Source organism: Aythya marila, assembly GCF_965140915.1.
Source record: "Aythya marila genome assembly, chromosome: 1".
Classification (NCBI taxonomy): domain Eukaryota; kingdom Metazoa; phylum Chordata; class Aves; order Anseriformes; family Anatidae; genus Aythya; species Aythya marila.
The window spans coordinates 96,402,897-96,427,563 of record NC_139042.1 but is presented as its reverse complement, the minus strand read 5'-3'; the positions used below and the strand labels follow the sequence as shown (position 1 = coordinate 96,427,563).

General features: G+C 40.4%; 2 protein-coding genes across 3 annotated transcripts in view; one reads left to right on the top strand and one right to left on the bottom strand.

Annotated features, from left to right (window-relative positions):
• SON (SON DNA and RNA binding protein) overlaps positions 1-16,018 on the top strand; it is a 36,725-nt gene extending 20,707 nt beyond the window's left edge. Inside the window, exons 7-12 of the mRNA XM_082780812.1 lie at positions 894-1,004; positions 1,413-1,529; positions 9,055-9,202; positions 13,379-13,447; positions 13,530-13,645; positions 14,123-16,018. Coding sequence (XP_082636938.1) covers positions 894-1,004; positions 1,413-1,529; positions 9,055-9,202; positions 13,379-13,447; positions 13,530-13,645; positions 14,123-14,281 — 720 coding nt within the window. The 3' untranslated portion in view covers positions 14,282-16,018. The remainder of the gene's footprint in view (positions 1-893; positions 1,005-1,412; positions 1,530-9,054; positions 9,203-13,378; positions 13,448-13,529; positions 13,646-14,122) is intronic.
• Positions 16,019-16,935: 917 nt separating this feature from the next.
• On the bottom strand, positions 16,936-24,307 carry DONSON (DNA replication fork stabilization factor DONSON). 2 transcript variants are annotated; one of them, XM_082780163.1, is made up of 10 exons: positions 23,917-24,307; positions 23,590-23,670; positions 22,241-22,444; positions 21,830-21,969; positions 21,361-21,539; positions 21,151-21,274; positions 20,941-21,039; positions 20,197-20,395; positions 19,671-19,886; positions 16,936-19,374 (listed from the first exon to the last, which is right to left on the bottom strand). In XM_082780163.1, the coding sequence occupies exons 1-10, from the start codon at positions 24,181-24,183 to the stop codon at positions 19,237-19,239; spliced, it is 1,647 nt and encodes a 548-aa protein (XP_082636289.1). In that variant the 5' UTR covers positions 24,184-24,307; the 3' UTR covers positions 16,936-19,236. The 2 variants fall into 2 exon arrangements, with proteins under 2 accessions (XP_082636289.1, XP_082636288.1); XM_082780162.1 differs by having other exon boundaries at positions 16,937-19,374; positions 21,830-22,008.
• Between the last annotated feature and the right edge of the window lie 360 nt (positions 24,308-24,667).

Below are 24,667 nucleotides of genomic sequence, written 5' to 3'. Positions count from 1 at the left end.
GGTATTGTTGTTTTTATCCCTTCAATCCATAAAGGAGATAGCATTTGAAGCACAGGTACTTACATAAGAGCTGTATACCAGCCATAATCTATGTTCTAACATACCCAAATGTTTTTTTTTTTTTTTTTTTCTTGGCTGCTGTGCACACAGAGCAGAGATTTTAATTGATCTTCTTTGCTCCATATTTTTACCCAGATGATTTTGGTTATGTGGGAGGTTGTTTGATTTTTTTCATTAAATTTTATTCTGGTTTAGCAGCACAGATATAAATAATCCTTTCCAAAACAGTCAGTATTGTGAACTACGAGTCTGGTTTCACTTCTATGCAGTTTTTTTTTTTAATGCTGTTTATTAAGCACTAAAGCCAAGTTCATGGAATGCATGGGATTCTTGCTGTAGTATAGCTTGAAGTTTTAGTGTGACTTAATAGGGTACTCATGTAAACAGCTCTATATGAAGGCCTTTTTTTTTGTTTTTGGTAAAATTATGTTTAATTCTGTTGGTTAATAAGATTCCATTGAACTCTAACACCCAAGTATTAAAAAACAGAACTTTCAGGGACCAAACCAGATCTCTGAAAATAAATCTTTAGAGATTTTTTAAATAAATCTTCAGATATTTTTTTATGGGCAGATCATACTAAATTATCAGGGTGTTACAGTTTAACTTCAGATTTTCTATTTGTTTAGGAAAACTCAGTGTATGTACATAAGAAGTAGCCCCAGGATTTATTTTTTTTTTTTACGTTGCCTATTTATATGCCAAACCAAAACTTTGATGCGTAAAACAACTCTGTAGTACTTGTGATATTTGTTCTGCAACAGCTTTTTCCAGATCAGATGGGATATTACTATTTTTTGACGTATTTTTAAAAAACGTCTTTTTCTTCCTAGGGTGTGGACATAACTACAGCCATGAATGATCGAGCACTGGCTCAGAAAAGGCTTAATGAAAACACGTTCGATTTAGAGGCCATGTGCATGCTAAATCGCGCACAGGAACAGGTATGTTGCACTTTTTCATCAGTGTTTTGATCAAGTTAAAAAGTGTAAATGTTTATTCTTCATACCACTTGCATTTCCTATTTGTACATACATGTATATACAGCTTCGGTACATTTTTTGGAAGCTCAGCTTATGGGCACATATTTAAAAAAAAAAATAAAAAAATAATTTGCCTTTTATAGTGCTAATATTGAACCACAAACTTGCTAGACTCAGAGTTCAGGTTTTAGAGTTGATATAAAAAGATACTCAGTTTTTTGAAGTCTCTGCATAGAAATGAGTGTTAATGAACATACTACTAAACACAAGTGGAGAATCATATGAAAGCTATTGAGAAGCAATAGGAAATGGTTGTGACAAAATGTGCAAAGTCTTTGTTTTGGTCTTACATTGATTTTTGTTTTGTAGATTGATGCCTGGGCTCAATCAAACTCCATACCTGGCCAGTTCACGGGAAGTACAGGAGCACAGATACTGTCTTCGGATGAGCTAACCAACAGTGGTCCTCAAGCATGGATTAGAAAGGTAGAAGTTATGCAGACATACTTGTCTAAATATCACATATTAAATATCAGTGAAAGTATCGGAACATGCCAGAAATGTGCTTTAAAAACCTATGGTAATGCATGTGTCAACTACAAGAGACTGAGTTAAATCTTTGTCTTCGATCAATTTAACTACTTGCTGCTGCTGTGTTCATTTTGTTGTGCGTTAAGACGTTGATCATGACATTTCAGTCGAACGTCTAGAGTACCGCAGTAAGATGTGCGTCTGATACTTGAGTCAGTTCATACATACTTACACTGAAATGACATTCACGATACTGGTATGGCTGCAGTGGTAGGTCCATCACTACTTTTACGGGATTGAAGCAGATCAGGCAAGGTTTGATCCTGATGTCATTGAAGTCATTGATACTTTGGCATCACCTTCAGCAAGCCAAGTCCCAAACGGCCATTCTGTTTGGCTTGGTTCTGTCTGATGAATGCTTTGCCTCTATTTGTATCACCAGTGTTTTCTGGGAGTCAAAAATTGGGAGTATTAAAACAGGAGTTGCAGTTGGGTTCATAAGTTCAACGTTATCCTCCAGTGCAATAGTTACCTCTTCCTACAGAGTACTGCTGGCTTATTTTGGGGGTGTGATGCGTCATACATACATGCGTTTTATAAGTTTAATAAGTCATGCTTCATCTTTGAAAACGAATGCTGAACTGGTTCTCTGTCAAGAAGTAGAACTGAGGAATTCAAGCAATATCTGTATTTCAGATGAAAAAGAATGAGTTATGGTGGTTATTTTCACAAGCAATGTAGTTGAGTATATGCTGGATCTGTTTATCCTTCCAGAATTTGGTGTTAAGGCAAACCTCAAAACTGGTAGGTTAGACTTGAGGCATAGCTAGAATTTTCCACAAAACCTGGTGTAAACTGTGAACACAGAAGTCTAGAATTATGGCAGCCTAAAAATAGAAATATTTTCGTCAAGATTCACTAACTTGTTTTTCCACTTTGTATAGCCAAGCAATACAGAGAGCCAGGCAACACAGAGGTCCAACTTGCTAGATGAGAATCTTGGGCTCTTGGTATGAATACCAAGTGTAGATAATAGTCTTTATTTTAAAAATTATCAACTTGTGAGATTGTGACAGAACAGCTGTGATTACAATAATTGTCCCTGGCAGAGGAACTTAGAAATGTAAAGCACACTCAGCAGGGAGGTGTGTTGGTGAGGAGAAGAGAGCTTTTTCTCCAAGAGGCTTGCGAAAGAGATCAGCAAGCTTCCTGAGGGTTCTGCCTTTCTGCATACCTTGAGTGGAATCCCAAGGCAAAGGAACGCAAGCATCTCAGATCATCTCTTTCCCAAGCCTCGTTCTCATCCCCTTTTCCTTCCCTGAGGTTCTGTGCTGGTGGTCTTCTGTGCCTTGCAGTAACAGGAATGTCCGCTAAGGAAAATTAAGTGGAGAAGTCATGTGTTTTTTCTTGGTCTTTTAACTGTACTCTGTCGTCCGACTGAAAGAAAGCTTTATAAGGAGAAAATGAGAGAAGAGTCTGGTGTCTGGCTTGTGGGCATAACTGCTGTGAGGAGCAGAAGCTTATTGGAATGTTTTGTTGAACCTAGAAATAAGAGTGAGTTGGCAGAAGCTCTTACGTCTTTCCCATAGCTGTAAAAATGTAGTGGTTTACGGTAGGCATCCTCCTTGGCAAGCGTCGTGTAGTTTGTCAGAATGGAGGCTGCTACTGTAAAGAAGAAGAGTTGTTGGGTGAAGATCACTTCACTCAGAGGGTGGTGAGGCACTGGCACAGGTTGCCCAGAGAAGCTGTGGATGCCCCATCCCTGGAGGTGTTCAAGGCCAGGCTGGATGGGGCTTTGGGCAGCCTGGTGTGGTGGGAGGTGTCCCTGCCCATGGCAGGGGTTGGAACCGGATGGTCTTTGAGGTCCCTTCCAACCCAAGCCATTCTATGAAGATAATAAGAAGGACGCAGTCCTCTTTCCTGCTCAGCATTCCTCAGCTTGACTTCTTTTGCTCTTTCCAGGTTCATGTTCGCACACACATTGCCATCAGACTCATAGGATGACAAGTAGTTACAGTCATGCGCCCTCTGCAAAATGCGTTAGGGCTAACCAAGTGTCTTCCTGGTTTTAGGAACGGTGGGGCCCATGAAAGCCTTCCCAAAACTCAGGTTTGATGAACTTAATGTGGAGTCGTATCCATACGACTTCACAGGAGGGAAAAAAAAAAAAAAGAATTAGGGATAATGAGTTCTGAATGCATGTTATCTTTCTCAGTGACACGAATACGAACCGACCATGAAATGCAAAGTACAGGTTACGTTTTATTTAGGCACATGAAGTTGTAACATAGTTCCTGTTAATTACGCGATGCAGTGCTTGAAATCAGAATTGTACTTACTTTTCTTTTCTTAGGACAAAACAAAAGGACATATTTTTGACATTAAAAGATATATTTGTAATTTTCATCTACTAGTAGGGCTATGGGACTTTTTGGGATATGTGGCATGTGTAAATTACTGCAATTTTCTGACTAACGATGGAGTTTACTCCAGGCGATTAGGATTTCATAGGAGATTTCCATAAGAGAGCACGTGCCATAAGAGGACTTGTGGATGTGTACTGGTTAGCAGAAACAGAGGCAGTGTCAGCTAGGTATTTGGTGATCAGGTGAAGAGAACATCGGTAAACAGAACATCTGACATGCACAGACATTGTACTCGACAGAGGTAATGACCAAACCAGGTAGCTGTAACGAAACAGAACAGCAGTGCCAGGAGGGGAGAAAATCTAAGGTACTTAGAGAACTTGTGTGATAAGTGCTTTTGTCACTTTGCATTTCCTGGATTTCAGCTTGCCATTTTTTGTTTTTTAAACGTTAAAAATGACTCTGGAGAGGTAATATGTACTCACACCAAAATATGTTCGGAATTTCAGTTTTATCTCAACCAAGTTTTGAGGGACTTAGCTACTGAAACAGTTCCGTGACACATTTGAATGAGTGACATACCAATTAGGAGTAAGGTGTGTTTTTTTAAAGTAATACACTAATTCATGATGTTTATGCGTAGGGTTCTGAGCAGTATTCGTAGAGGAATGATAATGTTGTTAGGCTTCTTTATGGTTACAACAATTACGAACAATAATATCGTTTTCTTCTGAAAAGTGGTTTCTGTTTCAGTTTATCATCACTGGTGTAATCAGTTCACAAATAGGACTCGTTCTGGAGGTTGCTTCTTTTTTTATTTCTTCTCACAAATACACAGTGCTGATTGAATAAATGTCAAATCAGTGGAAGCAGTCAGATTTTTTTCCAAGCAAATTGTTTTGAGCTCTGCTTAATCAGACTTTTAGCACAGTCACCACTTGATTCTGGATTTACCATCTTAATTCAACGGCCTGAACTTGCTCTCCAAAACAAGGTTTTTGCAACATTTTACATGCACAGAGTAATGCTTGGGGTTTGTTTCATTTCATTGTGCTAAAGCATGACAAGCAATTTTACAGTGGCCTCTAAAATGCTGTTTTTTGTGTAATAAGTTCTGAAAAATTGGATCTTTTCTTCCATTCTTCATAATCTAGCCGTAGTAGATGAATAAAATGCTAATGATAGAGGTAAAAGTAAGTCTTGTGATTATTACTTGTACAAGGACTGGTATGTCTCTTGCCAAGCTGACCTTTTAGCAAGTTGTCAAAATACCGGTATTCTTACTGCCGTATGTGTCACACAAGGAGCTTTATTTGGAAATGAAAGCCAGGTGTCAAGGCAAATCAGCCATGTTATATTGATTGGTTATACCAGGCTGGCTTCTGCTCAGTCCTCAAGATGTTTTTTTCAACTATCCTCAGCTTGGTTTCGATTGATTGTCTGCAAAAGCTGTGAACAGAAATCCTGAAGCTGATTGTGAGCGTAGTTTTTGTAAGGCATTTGATGGGATCCTTTGGAAAGATGCTCCCCCTCTCGTACTGGGGAAAGAATGTGGCTTCAGCTAAAAGTGCCTCAGGTTGTATAATGGAAAACTCGGTTGCTTTGCAAGTTTCACGAAAAATACTTCACTCATAAGTTCTTGGAAGTCATTCTTAAAGTAATCTGGAGACAGCCTGTTGAGCTACAGCTGGAACTAACTGCTGGCCTTGAAGGCTTTGTTGTGCTTTCCTTAATAAAGCATTGCTCAAAAGAGAGAAACCTGCCTTCTGACAGAACCTGGGCTTTAATGCCACATCAGCTTTGTGAGAAGGAACAGGTATTTTCAAAGAACGTCCGTTGATAATGTGCTTCAAAACCTCTCAAATAATATTTTGGAAACTGCAGCTGCTATTTTATAGTTTTATTTAATCCCGTATATTATCTTTTTTTTTTTCCCTAAAGATAGCTGTTGCAGTAAAAGAATGGTGACTGTGTAGTTCACATTGTCTTTAAGCAAAAAGCAGCAAAATGATCTTTCAAGTGTGATTTTTTTTTTTTTTTTGTTAAAGCCCCATACATGCTAATTTTGGCATTTGTAGTTTATTTTTGATAAGTGATGCTGATTTCTCCCCTTCTCTCCTAATTTGTTGCCCTAAAGTGCCTAAAAAAAGGGGAATAATTTTTAGTTAAAATTACTGGGGGGAAAAAAAAAACAGCTCCTAACTGATCAGGTTTTACTGTGTAGCCTGCTTTTTAAAGAAAAGTTAGTGACACGAGAATTTGGCATGTTAGTTGTCTCCATCTGCTGGCAGAGTGGAAATGTGCTTTAATTGGCTGACTTCATGGAATTCAGAGATCAAGAGGAAAGATGGCATCAAATTTTTGTACTGCTTTACTCAATTTGGGATTAAAGAAAGAAATATTATAGTTATTTTCTAAATAATTCATTCTGACAACAGAAACCAAGTACTTAGAAACCTGAGGTTAGTTGTATTCAATACTATTCAATTTGATACGGACCAGATCTGCAGGGGTACCTGGCTGTTAAGCACTTTGTGGGACAGAAGAAGCCTTTTACCATTTTTAAAACTGAAAAGATGCTTATATCTTGCTTCCTTACTCTTGTTATCATTTCTAATATTTTAAATTTTTAAATATCATGAGAAGCATAGCACTAATTTTTACTTATACTCCATTAAAGCATGGAGTACATTTGTTTGTATTGAATTACAAGAAAGAAAAGAGGCACATAGAACATAATTTTACAGGCAACGTTAGTGTTTTGTATTTGTTTTCTTACTTAAAATTTTTTTTGAAGAATATTTTTCCCTACTGCCGTCCTTCTTTGCTTCATTAATAATCTGAATCAAAGTAGGCGTCTTCCAGCTCTCTTCGTATTGGTGCTAGGCTTACTTGGTTTAGCATTTTAGTGTGATGCCCAAGTACAACTGTTCTGTAATGAAACAAAACTTAATCATTTCTAAGTCCTTGTTGTCTTGCTTATGCTGTGCATGTTAAAAAATCAGCACAATATTTAAAAAGAAAAAGCACAAACTACCCAAGTTATCACATAGGATTGTGAATCCATATACTAGAACAGATGTGGTTTTGCCTTTTTATTTTGATTTTTTTCTTTAATAAACTGCATTTTGGAATTTAAACCTCCTTATTTCCAGTATCTGGAATTTATTCAGGCTCTGATAATTATTGTATAGGAGCTCAGGGCTTTAATTTTCAACTTGGAATATCACTACCTTGACTGTTTCCCTTTTTCTTTATACATTACCCCGACCCTCAAATTGGTACGTTTGCAGGTGTGCTTAGAAAGCTGTGTCACAGTAAAATGACCTCGTCAAGAAATGTCACTCTTTCACTTGTGAACTGAATACACGCTGGTGATAATGAAACAGATGCTTACATTGAAAATTCTATCATTGCAAAGCAGGTACTAAAGAGGAATCGGAACCCAGGGTGACATTGACTGGGGTTTGTATCATTCTCGGCATGGTTGCCCTTTTCTTATGAGAGGTTCCTGGAAAAGAGAGGGGAGAATGAAAATGGAAGTAAGTAAAAGCCATTCTAGGTGTCTAGATCGAGGCAGTCTGTATGGAGGAAGTGATTGTCTCTGCACACACACACTGCATGATCTGCACCAGTCCAAACAAAAGTGAAACTGGAGAGGTGGGTTTAACCTCTCTGCTCTTCCATCAGAGCGCCCTGTGAGTAAATGCAGCATCCAGTTGCATGACTGATAGGTATTTCCTTCACTGGTTAATAGGTAAATATTTGGAGAAGTCTTACCACAACCTTCAGGATTTTTTTTTTTTTTAATCTTCTTAACACCGTGAATAGCGGGGATTACACACATGCGTTATTGGCGTGCATCAGTTGCAAATGTTGAAAAGTTAATCCCCTTAAAAATCCGTGATCCTTGGTCTCTGCAAAAGTAAGACTTCTGGTTTTATTTACTTCCAAATTGGAACCAAGGAACTGTTGCCAGTCTTTCTCCAAATCTCGGAAATGCTTACTTTTGCAAGCACAACTCAAAATTCAGGAGGAGAAAAACAACAACAAAAAAAGGTTCTACAAATTTGCTTTGATAGTAAGTAAAATTTCTACAAAACTACTAGGCATTGTATCCTCTAACCTACTATGAGAAATAACTGATGGACTTATCAGTGCCAGTGTGTAAACTTGTATATTTTAAGACAAGCAATTTTTTGCCGTGATGGAAATGATTGACTTACTTACTTGGGTCAGTGGGTGGGGCAGAAGAGAGATGATAGTTCACAGAATAACCTGTGAACTTTCACCCCTCTATATGGAAACTTGTTTCAGGGTCAAATCCTTGTAGCTGCCTTCTTGCCACGGTCAATGCCAGCCCTACTATTCACAACACTGCGGCCATCGAGGCCTAGGTACGTAAACATTTAAGGAGTTTTTAAAGTTCTTTACATCAAAACAGATTTTTAAAATTTCTGTTTATAAGCTTTCGACAGTTAACAGCTATTGTGTTAATGATGATTTGAAAGAATGTGACGACTACTGCTGCTAAACTGTGTGGCTAAGCGCCTTTTTTTCCTTTAAAAAAAGAGAGAAAAGAAAAGCCTGTATCTGTTTCATGTGGATTTTCAGTGTAGAACTTGAATGTGCAACTGCCGTGTAATAAAATGGGGAAACTTTTTATGTTTAAAGTACGCGTAAACACGATTTGAATGTCATTACTAAATGTGCTTGTATTTTGTTCAATAAATAGGTACACTTGGCACAACTGTTGCCAGTTAAACAGTTAACACTGCCTCCATTCACGAGATGCGAAGAGACGCATTGGAACCAGAGTAGTGTGTTTAAAACTGAACGGTTATCATTTTGTTAAGTTCGTACGTCGGAAATGGGTCACTTGCCACTTTTGGATTGTGCTAGGATTTTCTTAAGTTGTTCTTTTTTGGCAATATTGATTTGTGTATTGTGTGTCTGCGTGAATTCTGGTTTATACGGCTGTAATAAAGCTAAGGTGTATTTTTCTGAATTGAGTCTGTGAAAGGTTGTTAGGAACATTTTTGGAAGCTCCCACTTAAGTTTTAAAATCCCAGTCCTAACTTTAGGATTTGTTTTACTTTTCTTTTTCTGGATAGGATCAGTTCTTAAGAGCAGCCCCTGTAACTGGAGGAATGGGAGCTCAACTGATGAGAAAAATGGGCTGGAGAGAAGGAGAAGGGCTTGGAAAAAACAAAGAAGGCAGTGTTGAACCTATTATGGTTGATTTTAAGACCGATCGAAAAGGTAAGCACTTCTTAAATGTTGTATGGCAGTATAAACTTCTTACGCATATTTTGAAGATAGGCAAAGTAATTTTTGAAGTAGTAAGCTTTTTTCTAGGTTCACTTCCACGGAGAAAATGAAAAGGGTGATGTAGGTGATCTTGATACTAGTGTTTCAAGGCCTGGATTAATTTTATAGGTCCTGTCCTTAAGCCTGGGAACACTTCCAGAAGTGTTCTTCTTCGTCCAGCTTCCCCTGACTATCACCTTCTACTTTAAAAAGGGTTTCTTAGCTCTTAAACGAGGGATATGCCTCAGTTGAATGTTTGGAAAAGGCAAGACAGGGAAATGAGTTGTGGAAAAAACACTGCGCTTGGTCTGGAGAAAGTGGCTGAAGCAGGAATGGGACAGGATGTAAGGACTGCTTAACTTTAAATTGTGGTGAAGGACAGAGCTGGGAGCTGCAGAGCTGAGTTACGGCTGCCTTTCAGCTGAAGTCCTGACGTGAATGGAGTGTCATGCTGATTTTTAGGTCTTCCAAACGGATGGTTTGCTTTCTTAGCCATCTGATATACCTGCTTCTCCATTTCCTAGCCTGATCCTGTGACAGCCACCTCTCCTCAACTGCAGTGATGTTTCCCTGCTTGCTTTCAAATGTTGTCTTAGCATCCTTTCCCCTTCATAAAGTCCATGGCCGCAGGTACAAAACTGTTGCACTGGTCTCATTTGATTCAAGAGAACAAACTTTTTACTTACAGGCTGCCTAAAGTGGCAGCATGACTTATACAGTTGGCCATCTTGCCAGCATATTCAGCAAGACTTCAGTGTTCAGAGGAGATGTTGATGAAAACTTTCCATCTGAAATACCTATTCAAATTTTGAACATTGTACGTAAAAAGATACAGAATTGTAGCAGTTAAGATTTATCATTTAATTATTCTAATATGCATGTTATCAAAGTAAACAACTTAGCACTGACTGCAGGAAAGCATTCTTATTTGCTAGCCTCTTCAATATTAAAAATAAAATAAAAAAACAAATTGCACCCCAGAGTGGGGATTTTTATTATGTTATATAGATAACATCTAAAATTAAAGCATAAAATATTTTTAATTATAAAATTATTTCTAACTTCTGTCAATGCTCATAATTAAAGAAGAAAACAAAGCATGTAACTGGAAATGTGAAGCTTGTTTGCAGAGATGCTGTTAGTTCTAAGTACAGAGACAGTTCAGTACTGCTCAGTTGATCAAACTCATTAAAGTGTTAATTTATACAATTTGGATATTAAGGGAAAACATGAGAAATCTTGCCCAAGCTAGGAAAATATCCATTGCTTTCTGAATTCTGAAGACCTAGTAGCATAGTACCGTTTTACAACCGAGAAGTGCAACAGTCTCAAAATACAGAACACAATAATACAGACATCTTGGTTTAACACAAACAGTGACAAAGCTTGCTTTTCAGTTGTTTGTCTTCTGTGCAACTTTTCCATTTAAAGGGGGAAAAAAAAAAAAGATACTCTGGTGACAGTTACTGTCAGGAAATTCTTCGAAAAATGTTCTCTTTGTTCCTGTTACTCATTTACTGTGGTCTTTGTAGATGCTGTGTTGTAGAGTTCTCACCGCTGGTAAGAGTTCCTTCAATTTAGCTTGATTATTTATCAGTCAGAGGGAAGAAATTGAAACCAGAAATTTGAGGATTGTTCTTAAGCAGCCTGCGTTACATAGTGGTGGCTTTTTGTGGTGAGGAGGGAAGAGTTGTCTCTGTACATTATATTGCTTGCTTCTTCTCACATCGTAGGAAAGAGGAAGCTATTGCTGCGCATCCTGTGAACCCTTCTACTGATAAAAATAATTCTTGGGATGCACACTTTCATTACAGCTCAAATTTCTGGTTCTAAAAGTGTGCCCCAGGATCTTCCACATGGTTCCAGATACAAATTTCCTTAACACTTGCAGAATTTAAAATTGAAATTTCAAGGATCAAGCCCAAAGTTCAAAGCCAGGATAAGGTCCTCTTTGAGCTGGGCATGCTGTCACAGATAGTTTGCTGTCTCTCCTTCATACAGCTTATTTCCCAATTACATGAGGAAGAAATTAGGTGGAGCTAAAAGACATCAACTCCTAGCACTTGATGGATTCATCTTTAAATACTGATAAGCTTAGTGATGGATGGGTTTTGCTTTATTTTTACCTATTTTTTATATTTGGTTATTATCATACTGAATCTTCTATTATTCTCACAAAAATCTGTTCTGTGTTGATAAAGAATACGCCTGGCTCAAAATTAAGAAATATATTTATAAGGTGACAACTTGCATTATGAAGAAGCAATGCTTCACGCATTACAAGGAAGGAATTGAGCAGTGGTGATACATTCAAGAAACGTAGCTGAAAAGCTTCTTCATACGCAAGTGTTCTTGAATGCTTAAACGTATAAAAAAGTCAAACTTTCTTAAGTTCTTTGTGGAGGTTTAAAGACCGTTGAAGTGAAGGCTTAGAGAAAAAACGTTCAGCACGTGTATATCACTGAAAATCAGGCTGAGGTCTTAAAATGGGGTCTGTCAGTCATTAAGAAAAAAAACACAACCAAAAGAAAACAAAAACACAGAAACCTTCACATTTTTAGAACTTATTCACAAAATAAAATACTACTTCTAAATACAGGAACAAGCAGTTTACAGAAGAGATGTTCAGTAAGCTTCACTAAGACATGAACCAAAAAGTTGTCTGCCTGTGTCATAGGTTTCCATTAGACCCTGCTTTCTTGGATAGTGGTTCAGATCTGTGGTCCTCTGGCAGAATTGAAATTAAAAACCTTCTTGAACACTGCTGTTGGTCTCTGTACAAAGACACTTGCTCCACCAGTTCTGAGTGAAAAGCAGAGCTAATCAAAGTCTGTCGCAGCTTTTCTGAGAATCCCTCTTGAGCAGCCAGGGACAAGGTGTGGAAGATGAGTGCCAGGGACTCAGAGTGAGGGAGACACAGTATTAATGCACGAGTGATGTAAGAATTGTTTGTTCGGAGGAACTCTTTGGTTATTTTGGATATAAACTTCTTTAATGAAAAACAACAAAAAAATACAATTTTCATTTTGATATCTATGGGGATTTAATGCTACTTGAAAAGTCCATATTTAAGAGCTGCATGAATATTAGGATGAAAATCTAGTAAGGAGGGGAGACTTTTCTTTTAAAGCAAAAACAAAAAGCCAACAAAAATAAGCTGAAGGAACAGGAGGAAACTGGAAACAAATGCAGTATCTCCCTGTCTTTATTCACCAAAGCAAGGAACAGAAACAAAAATTGAGGTAAGAAACAAAGTACCGTTGAAGGATTGAAGTCAGAGAAATTCTGAACCACCAGGCAGATACTTTGTTCATTTGCAGCTACTTAAGGTAAGGGCAAACTGAATTGAAGGAAACGTGAGTCTTTTCATGAGTATGGTGTGGTTATTGATATTTGGTACATTTTTGACGATTGTTATATTTTATCCTTTACTCTTGAAGATTTTAAAAAGGAAAGTGTTCTGCTGTTACGTTTCACAGTGGCTTCCACTGAAACTTGTGCTCTGTTTATTACCTTTGGGCCCAGTTGCATGCTTTTCTGCTATTTTATATTCAGATGCAATTGAAATCACTAACTGGGCTCTGAACTTGTCTGTTAAAAAATAAATAAATTTGAATACTCCTAAATAAAGAGAGCACATGTTATAAGGACACTATTATTTGATACAGTAAAAGGACATACTAGGTACGTTTGATACTGGTCAATTGATGTACTTCACATGCTTGGCATGTTAAGGGCAAACTGTTAAGGTAGTGGATGGCTTTTAGGTTGCACAACAGTGGTAAAAATAGTGAATGAGAAAACGGTTTGAAGTTTCTCTCATTCAGTGTTTCTCCAAAGAGGGTGCAGAAAACCAGATGTTTCCTGACTTGCTTAAGACTGCTCAAAAGTTTCTACTAGTTTGCTTGCTAAGAATCTTACGGGAGCACTTGAGAAGGACGTTGTCTGTAGTATGGAGATAAAAAGAAAGTGCTGGATGAAAGGGAAGTTTGAAAGACTTCTGGGAAGACAGTCATACGATGTCACCATGTTTTTGTCTCCACTGCTGTGTGTTAATGCTTTCCTTAGGAGAATACAGAAACTGTAAGGTGAGAATCATAAATATAAACTTGATCATGTTTTTTCTAGGGCTTGTTGCTGTGGGAGAGAAGGCACAAAAGAGATCTGGACATTACATTGTGATGAAGGATCTTTCAGGTGAGAATCTTATCTTGAAAAACTCATTCAAAATGATTGCTCTGGTAGCAGCACTGCAATTTCACATTATTTTATCCTTAAGGTAAACATCCAGTTTCTGCATTGATGGAGATCTGTAACAAAAGAAGATGGTCACCACCTGAGTTTGTGTTGGTGGATGATAGTGGGCCTGATCATCGCAAACACTTCATCTTCAAGGTACGTTTGAATATCCTTGCTTGCTGTTCGTTACTCTATTAAAAGGTGGTATTAAATTTCTTTGTATTTGTGTATTCCAGGCTGGTGCGTGCTGGGCAATGTCTCAGTGCTAAACTTTCAGTCCAGTTTCTGTAAAGGCCAAGTCAGATCTCTTAAGCACGTAAAATTGTAAATCCATCGAGAAACTCTGATCTCGTTCCACTTGTTAGTAAAATGATTCACTTGTGTGGAGTCACAGTCTCGCTTCTTATTTGCAGATGTTGTTTTAAGTCTTGATGTTTTAGATAGTGAGCAAGGCTTAGTTATTTCTGTCTGATCTTAGAATGTGGTCTTTGTTTTCTCATGTGATTATCTTCTATTAATAATTACCATTTGGAAATGATTACGCTCACAGACTAGAAAGGAATTCTGTCTGCCCCTGAAAGGGAAACAAAGAGGCTCTTGCTAACACATCTCTTTTCCCTCTCTCTCAAACAGGTGAGAGTCAATGGAAATGAATATAGGCCTACTTTTGCCAGCCTTAATAAGAAGCATGCTAAAGCCACAGCAGCAACTGCGGCTCTCCAAGCGATGGGACTTGTACCAAAGGAAAGCATGGTTAATACCACCATGTTTAGGAGTGCCTCACACCGCTAGATATTGTTTTTTATATTGACATTATTTCAGATAATTTTACTCTGCACAAAAATGGTATTTGCCCTGTCATGTTGTAAATACATTGGCAATTCCCACGTTGTAAAAACTTGTACAGACACCTTCAGGTTTTTCTTTTGTACCATCAAAATGTATTTAAATCATACTTAGTTTTTGGTATGTTTATATTGTTTACATTAGTGATGTAATTATTTCTTAAATGACTAAATCAGACGACAGACTCTGGAGGCATCAGTAATCTAAACCCTTGTTTTAAAACTCATGCAATTTCTCTTCAATATGGAATGTTAACACTTTCATACTGTTTTGTACGATGCTGCAGTTTTCCCTGGTCTCGGTAAAGCTACTCTCGCACTTTTGCCTACAGCTGGTAAAAGGCCACGCAGCTTACCTTAGTCTAGTCAAGGCTGGCGTGTACTGCTGGACAGATACTGGGCCAGTACTGTTACCCCTGTGAGAACGCAAGCAGTGGTAGCCCTGTTGTACAGTGTTAATTAACGCTGCGGCTTCTCTTGGAGTTTTGGTTGGGGGTTCAACTCAGTGGTGCACTGCAACTGGCCATGCAGCCCATACTCTAGGACACACGTGATTAGGCAAAAGACTTGCTGAAAAAAGGTATGGCAGAAAGTCCAGCAATGGAAACCGATGAGACCTGGCGATTTCAAAGCGACTCTCCCTGCATGTTCTGAGAAGGGAGATAACGGAGTTGTCTATTCCAAACAAAATTAACACACTGCCTGATGTTGATTGTATGGATTTGTGGTTAATGTGAATTTTAAAGTCTAACAAATCTACAACTGGATTGGGGGGAGGGAGGGGATAGAATGATGCTTAAATTGTTGTACCCAACTTGGTCAATAAAGCAGCACAAGTTCATAATCTTAATCACTGGTCAGTAAACAGTAATTAAAATCGATGCCAAAAGAGCTTTGTGAAGAAACGCACAGTATAAAATTGCCCTTTACGAGGAGTAGCGGCAGCTGTTAGGGCTGCGGAATCTCTTTAGTCATGTTCAGTTGCTTTAGACTCTTACCAAATTACGTCCTTGGGCTGACATTTTCCGTAACGGTACTCTGCCCTCAAGGAGACAACCTGATCCAGAGTTTTGGCAGTTTGATAAGGGAAAGGAGGTAGAAGGCTTCTCCTTTTATTTTTTTTCCCCTCTTAATTTAAGAAGTATTAGTTCTTTAGCTATGTGCACTTTGAATTGGCAAGGGCATTGTACACGTTTTGCCAGATGTGTCTGTGTTACGAACAGACTGCCAGGACTTCTGTATGGATTGTAGTGGTGCAGGTGCTTACTTCCGAAAAGTCTTTGAGGTCTTTGTGCATTACATCTACTGACCAGAGCTTCAACGGGGACAGGAACAAAATATATTTGTACGCAGTAAGACTGTGCTCAGGCCTAAAGTGAATGAATGACCTTTGCGATGGCAGTAGGATCTTGGAGGTGAAGAATTACTAGTAGCTCTTCTTCCACAAAGTAAGTTATTTGTGTGTATTCTCTCAACTGTTACTGAATGAGGTCTCTTTCTTTGCCCTAAATGAACAAGTACCAATGTCTCATTTTGCATACAGCAGAGAAAAGGTACTGGGTTCTCTACCACACACCCAAGAAATAAAACTCCTTATTAGTCTATCAAAGCACTCTAGAAATGCCTAAGTTTTTTGTGGACGTAGTTGTCTCTAATTAAAGTTTTTTTCCCTTTGGCTTCTCACCTTCAGTCTCTGTGTAAAATTGTTTGAAGATCTCCTTGCCTCATTTGCTTGAACTAGTTGTAAGGTGCGTATTAAAAAGCTGAAAGGGATGGTACAGCAACGGGAAGGCCTGCTGTGGGAGAACTGGGCGTTGTAGCCATCGTAGCTAAGTCTGGCTCTTTGATGTCTGGCTCCAAGCAATTAACTCAGGATGTGGGAGGCAGCTCCTAAAAAGGCTTTTGGTTAAATGTCTGCTTTGATACAGCTGGAACATCAGCGATGTTGGTCGTTCTCTTCGGTTTACGGTGTCCATGTAAGCACTGGTTTCACAGCTGTTCAGTATCAAACCTGGAACATAACCTCTTGTACTTGTTAATTCTGTTCTTATTTGGTCTGTGTTCTCCATGTACAATGTAGACATACGTGTTATCTTACAGCAACAAGGAGCAGATGAATTCAGTCCCATAGAAGACAGCATTTAAAAAGTAACTGTTTAGGCAAATTCTGGATTTCATGCCTTAAAGACATGGTACTGTATGTAGATTTAACCTTTGATTTTTCAGGAAGACTTTAAAAGAAATTAAGGTGTGTAGTACCTTAATTACGACACTTCTTGACTTTGAGGTTTCTGTTTTAGTTCCGTTCCTGTTTAGAATGATATATGAATTTAAAGCTAGTGCAGAGATGTGCTTCTGTTAAGCTTGTAAATTTGCTTTGAGTGTCCTTCGCATGCAGGAATAGACAAGTAGTCGTATATTAAAAAGACCAACTAGGAAACACTCTCTCGGGACCTGTTTATTTATGCAGCGCTTTGGCTGTCTCAGGGGTGACCAGCCTGTGACTCCTGCTAGGGGATGACATGAAGTGTTTGCCTGTTGGATTTCCTCTTGGTGCGGAACTTGCCTGAGGAGTGATCTCACTGAAAGTGCTTCTGACCTTCCTGGGGTGAGGAGCATTTTGAAACAGGTGCCCGAGAACTTGTAGCGAGCTTCCACCAGAACAAATTCTTGTCAGTCTACTAATTTTAAATAGGTTGGGCTGGAGAGGTAGGAAGGTGAAGGTCCTATGCCTTGGGAAATTTGAAAGTGTCTCTTGAAGAGCAAAAACTGTCTAAAGTCTTCGTCAACTGCTGCAGCCTTGATCTCTCAAACAAGTCACACTTGTAATGAAAATTCACCCATTTGGACGGGTTAAATAGTAATTAAAAAAACAGTGTTGGAATAATGCTGATACATACTGAAAATACATACTTGGAGTGGAAGAACAGCAGCCTGGGCAGTGTAACACTGTAGCTCTTACAGGAAAAATTAAAGGGAGCCAAGCACACCTCAAGGGCAGCACACTTAACCACAGAGTTACAAGCAACAGCACCGTGCTTCTGAGATTGGAGGCAGAGCTGACTTAGAACCAATGGAGTTTGCATTACAAGGAGGAGCCACAGCTTCAGGTAATGGTGCACAGCAAGTGGTAAAAGTATCCACTAGCAAATGTTTCGACATTTCTCTCTCTGAGAGCCTAGAATGTGATTGTTATTTAACAAACCCAAATTCATACTGGAATGAGTAGAATTTAATAACTGCCAGCTATTAATTGCTGTTGGTTTATCTCCGGAAGTCTGACATGCTGGATGTGAAAATACCAACTGCAATTACCAGTAACTGTAGCGTTTCCTAGAAGCAGATAATCTGAAGTCTGCAATACTGAAATCGTTACCAGCTTGAGTAATTACAAGTGTTTTCCCATAAAGGCAGCTACAGCAGGGTTTTACTGTATTATGTTCACTGACTTGTTTTGTACACAAGCTGCTGTGGATGATGAGCTGGGCTAAAAAGTTGGTTTACAGCAAACTGCAGGGCCCTGCAGCAGAGCTAATGGAGAGGAAGAAGATTAAAAAGGCGTTGAAGTAACTGTTTTCTTAACGTGACTGCAGGTGACAGCGCTAACACAGCAGCAACTTCAGAAATGAGGTCTTCTGGTACTCCCTGTGATGCCACCAACACTCGGTTTTTCACTACTGGTATTTGATATGAAGCAGTAATGTACTTCGACTGGTCTTTACGTTTCTCCTTGAGTCAGATTGTGCTACATGAACACCACCAAAACTGTGTTTTTTAAGAGTTATCGTTTAATATTCTAAGCTGCATTTTTCCATCACAATATAGAGACCTTTATCCAGCTTTATCTAGCTTTCCAGATGTCTTGGCCATTAGACTATTAGCATCACGGTAGTTACTGTAAAGCAACAATGTAAGCATAAACTATTCAAGTATAACTGTATACATGCTGTACTCAAGTGGTGTAGCTACAAAATAACTTGGGGGAGGGCAAGGTTTCATCACACCTCAGTCTGCAGCCATTTGCTGACAGACTCCAGTTTCCCCAAGTCTAATGTCACTGCTCCAGAAATGTGGCATTGAGGTGAACAGGACTCCGCTGGGGTAAAGATGAGAGTAGCATGACCACAAGCATTGCTTTTTCTTTGCAAAATAGCAGTAGAATTAGAAATTTTGCTTTGAGTGCACAAGCAGGACAATATTCTGCAGTCACAGCAGCATCGTACTGCCTCTCGTTTTCTCTGCGTAACTGCGTTGTTTCTCCAACTCGATCTGATTCATGTTACATTATACAAACTGCCTGTTAAAAGGGTCTTATTTCAAGATAAGTAGATTTGGGAATACTGGACGGTTTTGCCAGCAGTCCTAGCCTTTTAATCAGACTCAGCTGGAACTCTGTGTCCATTTGACTTTAGTCTTCTGGAGTTCAGAGGTTACTCTTAAACCAGGAGGTGCAACATTATTGAGGTTTAGCTATTGTGCTCCTGGCAAGGTGCTTTAAGCAGTGTCAGAAGGAAGGTGTATGCTGAGAATCCCACCCTGCAGGAGTGGGTTATGGGTTACTGCACAGAGGAGCAGCTCCCTATTTCACAAGGGAATGCACATGAAAAGAAGAGGCCTTCCAGCCTCAATTCAGACCACACGAGAACTGTTTTTATAAAATTTTATTTTAAAAAAGCTTTCTAAAATACAAAAGGAGATGTCCAAAGCCTTTTCCTTAATTTCCTTTGAAAGCCCTTCCAAGTGTTTTATGGTGGGTGATGTGCAACATTGGCTGTGACATTTGCCTAGGTTACGTCCCTCCTAGTGCCGCGTAGGTGCTGCCTGTGTGGACCTGAACGCACTACAGCAACTGCACCCCAGAGAGCTTCCTGATCTTGATTCCGAACCTGAAGTGACGTGTACCTAGGACTTCCAGGTATATGCGTAGTCCTTCATTTCCAGAAATCGGATGGAAGATTTTCCCAGCGTTGGCAGCTGGCTCAGCTGATCCAGAGTTTTAGAATGCAGTCCACACTTAGGAAGGTCTTTGCATATGGTTTCCTGAAGAAGTTCGGGAGAAGAGAAACGTGTAAACATAACAGTTTGAAACGCCTGTAGGTTTAAGTGTTTATTTATGTACCTCTGGGGAACTTGCCCTAAAAGCTAGTTTTTTGACGATGCCATTTCTGAGGGAAGAACAAGCCACAGGGACTGCCGGGGGTGATCACAAGCAGTGGGGCATAGCCCTATGTATTTAGGAAGAGTCTTGTGTCACTCAGCACGCTCTGGTTTGTAATAAAGATGCTATTCCTGACAGTATTCCTGACAGGAAAGATGGCCTCTCCTAGTTTGCTTACCTTATTCGGGGCAGTGCTTGCGTTATCAAGGCTAGTGTTAAACACAGCTGTTGGCTCATGGGTGTAGAGCACTGCAGAGAACGCTCCTCTCTGCGCGGCCTTCAGCAGCATGGTCAGCGAATGGAGGGAGTGCGGCATGACGGGGCCGATGACCTCCAAGCTGAAGACATCTTCATATGCCAGGCGAACCCTGGCTTTCGCATTGATGCTTCGAGCCTGAAGACAAAAGCACAGAGGATTAGTTTTTGACACACCAAATCAAGTCCGAATTTTCATTTACCTTAATACTGCAGTGCCACAGCCCTGTTACAAGCTCAGAATGTTTTTAACTGTTGTCAACTTAGAGCTCAATACATACATACAAGTATCACGGCAGTCAAAATGCTGACTCAGGCTACAGCAACAGAATTTACTCTGTTGTACCTGAAGGAAATACAGTGACTATACAAAAACAGTGATCTACTTCTGAGTGAAGTACTTCTCTTCTACTTCATTACTGGGAAATAGGGGCTGCGGCGTTACTTACTTTGAGCGTTTGCATTGTTCCGCCTCGGAAAGCAATGGGGGACAACAAAGTTGGTGGAAGCCCTGCCTGCGGGCCTGCCACAGCCACGAGGCTCTTGCAGTTTATCAGGAAGTTCAGTAAAGTGAAGGTGTTTGTGCCTTTCACCAACGCGAGGGATTCGGGCTTGTGATCCACCTGCACTTCATGCTTCTCCTTCTGACTGAATTGATTGGAGTCCAAGGAAAAACATCAGCAGGTGAAAAGCATCAACGGACCCAGGAATCAGAGCAGGGCAGGTCAAGAAATGCTTCTGCTCTCCCTACTCCTTCAACCAATCAAATCATTAAAACAAACAAAATAAAAACAACAAAAGCCAACCCTTACACTTAGATTTCTTACTGAAATATTAAGCAGTATCTCAAACCTGACTTCTGATTTCATTATTAAAGCTGTGAGATACGAAGTATTTTCAGGTCCGATGTCTAAACAGCTGGCCAAACATATTTAGTAAATATCTCTGAAGTTAGCAACTCCTAGTTTTACTATGAATTTCTCCTCAAAGCAAACAAAAAATAAGCATTTCACTTTAAATAAGGATTCTGCTTTTGAAGGGAGTCCCGATTGTCCCCACTTACGATGCATTGGTGTGAGGCAGCCTCAGGAAGCTGAGACAAGATTTCTCTTTTATAAAACTTAAATCTATACCACAAGAATTCCCGCTGGGTTTTCCCAAGCAATACACTGCGATATGCAAAGAAAGGATACAGTTTAATAGAGATAGCATCTTGTTTTTTAACCTTATCTCGGACTCCCATCTCCTCAAGCCAAGAGAAACTTTCATCATCATCACTTGTAGCAGGTTCCCTGAGAAACACAGAATCAGTTTTAGGAGCAATACTTTCTGTGAACCTTTTCCAAATGGAATGTGCAGGAGTCTAGAAGCGCCTTTGAATTCTAGCATTTGATAAGACTTACTCTCCGTCCTCAGGGCTTCTGCTCACTTCAGGGCTTTTAGCAGCTTCTGCTTCCAAATTCACTTCAGAGTTTTTCTGTTTTCTGGTTCTACTTTCTTCTACCAAAGGTAAGGAAAACTCTATGCCTTGAACAGAGGAGGAAGGGGAGCAATGACTGGTTTTGTAACGCACAACCACTGCGATTTATCAGTAAGGAGTGGTTTCACCTTACCTTCGTTTCTCATGGCCTCCCTTAAGCCTCTGGTTGTGGGAGAAATCACGGCTGTGATAACATCGCTCCCTGCAAGACCAGCTGCACGGAACAGGACGGTGAACTGGTAGGTGCATACGTAGAAGTAGGGACACAGCTTGGCTTTGAGCAGGTTGTACAGAGAGGTAAAGCTGACAGACCTGCAAATTAGAACCAAACAACAAATGAAGCATCGAAGACAACCTGCTAACAGGATTTAGAGAATTCTATCCAAATCAGCAACTGTGGGTGGAGAGGGGCATTTAACACCAGAAGGTAGCTTTGGACTTAAGTGTATTTCCTTAACCTGGTCCTCAAAATAATGAGCATTCTAGCTGAAGCAAAAACAAACAAACAAAAACAAACAAGCCACCAACCAAAAGCATGAAGAGAACTTCAAATCTCAATGTCTTAATCTTACTAAACATGGGAATTCTGTGGTTCCACGTACCATTCGCTCATTAGCGCTTGCTGCAAGGCTTCGTCCTGTGACCACGGGCAGGCCTTTCCAGCTATTTTCCTGTCTGCTCCAATACGAGGGAACAGCTGCAGCCAGGGCAGCGATGGGTGAAGCCAGTACACGAGACTTTGCTGAAAGGCACAACGCAGTTCTGTTGACAGTTTTGGTTCCTAGATTACAAAAAGAAGTTCATGAGGACAGCAGAACTTTACTTAAGACAACAGTTATATTTTGGGGTACAAACACAATTAGATGAGTAGTCTAAATGAACCTTACTCTTAATGCAAATAAGATCAATACAAAATGCAACCAACCTTCACTGCCAGCACATGAATGAAACATGCAAAGGTACGTTCTCCTTTATAAAGCTGGAGCTTCAAGCTCCCTCTGAAGTATTATTACCTGTACGCTCTGTGGCAAGTTTGTTTCTGCTGCTCTACAATGCTGAGCAAATCCTTGAGCTTCCTCTTGTGCTTTTAAATGCTCTGCCCAGGTAAAAGGTTGAGAAGACATAAAGAGAAGTCGTGTTTTAATACTCCAGTCTGCAGGAAATTCATGCCTTGGTGAGGTGGGAACATCAGGTGTAAGAGCAGGTAAGTGAAGGTCCTTACAAAACAAAAATAGCATCAGTTAACCCAAGGAACATAAAAATAATAATAAAAAAGATACATGTAACTAGCTATTTGTATTTTCATATGGTTAGGTTTCTTCCCAGGTTGATTTAATACACCTCTCCTGACAAGCAGACCAGATTGTGGACTAGACAAGACTGCAGCTATTACATGTAACATCTGAAATTCAGTAGCCTTTAAAAACACATGGCAAACCTGTCATTTCCTGGAAGTTTCTGTCCAGTTCAGTGTAAGAGCAAAAGTGTACCTAGCTCACGTTGATCTCAAGGAAGTATTTGCACTAGATTAAGGGCCCATACGTATTCAAAAGTAGTTTTTGAGAAAGATTTTCTAGATTCCAAGCTACATAGTTTGACTTTTCATAAGGTAACCAAAGTGACAGTTTATATTCAACTGATTAAATCAGTAACCAAATTCTAACAGCAATACTGCATTGTATTGTTTACAAAAAATGATGGTTTTTGTTCACAGCAGTCTTTCCAAATGTCATTTAAAAAAAAAAAAAAAAAAAAAAAGCTTAGTCTAACAACAGCCTTTCATTTAGTCCTCTCTTGGTGATTGTTAGTGTCAGTTGCTTCCTAAAGGATAAAGGAAAAAAAAAAAAAAAGTACTGGAGAGTTCCAGGGCAGCTTGTTCTCTTTGAGAGGTCATTTTTCCTATCCTGCTATGTTAACTTGATGGCTAATGATTTTATAGATTCAGAAACTTAAGTTCATCTGCTCAAAACTCTTTCAAGGACTGTTTTTCAGGTATTCTCTTTCCTACGAGCCTGGCAAAGCAGTGCATGTTCCCCTTCTGCAGCTGCTTAAGAACATCCTTACCTCAACAAAACTAAAACCTAAGAAAGAGGGGGATTACGGTAACTAGACTAATCAAACTGGAAGAAGAGAGCAACCTCTGTCAGCTACAACAGTGACAGTGTCAGGAAGAAAGCTGGCTTTTAAAACAATGTCACCTTGAGGTAAACTTCAAGGCAATTTAAGGAATCAGCTTGAACACTGACATGTTAGTACATCTTAGGTGAGGATGAACCAGTTCTAAGTTAAATAGCTTATTAGGCCTATCCATGAATTACAAACAGCTGGAGTTGTTTCAGAGCCATTACGTGAAGCTTCGTACATTGGCTAAGGTGAGGACGTTGGCTCCTTCAGGCCGCTCCGCGTTCCTGCTGGGCTTATCTTCGTAAGCAGACTCCAAGAACTGAAGGAAAAAAGAGCGTAAGACGCATGAACTGAGGTAACATTTTTAAAAAACGAGCTTTGCAGACAAACGCTAGGCACACACACGCCATAGGGACGTTTATAAAGCAGTTTAGAGGGAACCCATCCCCGAGGCCGCCCCATCCGCAGGCTCTGCCCCCCCCGCGGGGCTCAGCCCCGTCTCCCCTCAGGCTCCGTGAGGTCTCGGTGATGGCGGAGGGGTCGGAGGGACCCCCCCGGGCCCTACCTGCCAGAAGGGCGCCGCCGAGGGGGGCCCCCCCTCCGGCCACGGCTCCCGCGGCGGCTGCCGGCCCCGCGGCGCGTTGTCGAGGCTGGAGAAGGGGTTGCGGCGGGCGGGCGCCGGGGGGACCCGCGGAGCCTCGGCGCAGGGCTGCGGCTCGGCCTGGGGCTCGCTCCTCCGCGGCCGCTTGCGCTTGAGCCGCAGCGTGGCCGGCGGCTTCTTGAAGCCCGGCGAGTAGCCGGGCACGGCGGGAGCGGGGTCGGGGGCGGCCATGGCCCGGCGGGAGCCGCTGTCGCGGCTTGGCGCGCAGAGGGGCGAGCTCCGCCCCGGGGCGGCGCTGAGGGGGAAAGGCGGCGGCCGCCATTTTGTCCGGCCCCTTGTGGGGGGGCGCTGAGGGGTGGGGGGGAGGGCTTGGAGGGTCGCTGCCCACCCGCCGGGAAAAAGAATGGTTTAAAATAAATAAATAAACAAACAAATAAACAAATACATAAACAAATATTCAAAGAAGCCAAGGAGTTACACATCCCGTAGGGCTGTCTCTTGTCAGGCATCAAGGAAATCGCTATGTGACAGCAGTCAAAAGAGATGTTACACACCTGGGAAAAACAAACAAACAACAAACAACAACAAAACACGCAAAAAACCACCTCACCCGTGCAAATATGATCACCACGGGTTAATATGGGAAAATAGGTGCAGACACTGTGTCTGTTTGGGGCAGCGAGCTGGGTTTGCCCATCAGCACCAGGTAGGGCTC

What these genes read in the sequence shown, in the direction of transcription:
- DONSON (XM_082780162.1), bottom strand. Translation starts at nt 24,183, where the DNA reads ATGGCCGCCCCCGACCCCGCTCCCGCCGTGCCCGGCTACTCGCCGGGC. An exon ending in CGGCGGCGCCCTTCTGGCAG is followed by an intron (nt 23,671 to 23,916) that starts GTAGGGCCCGGG and finishes TTTTTCCTTCAG; the next exon opens with TTCTTGGAGTCTGCTTACGA. An exon ending in ACTTGCCACAGAGCGTACAG is followed by an intron (nt 22,009 to 22,240) that starts GTAATAATACTT and finishes TTTGTAATCTAG; the next exon opens with GAACCAAAACTGTCAACAGA.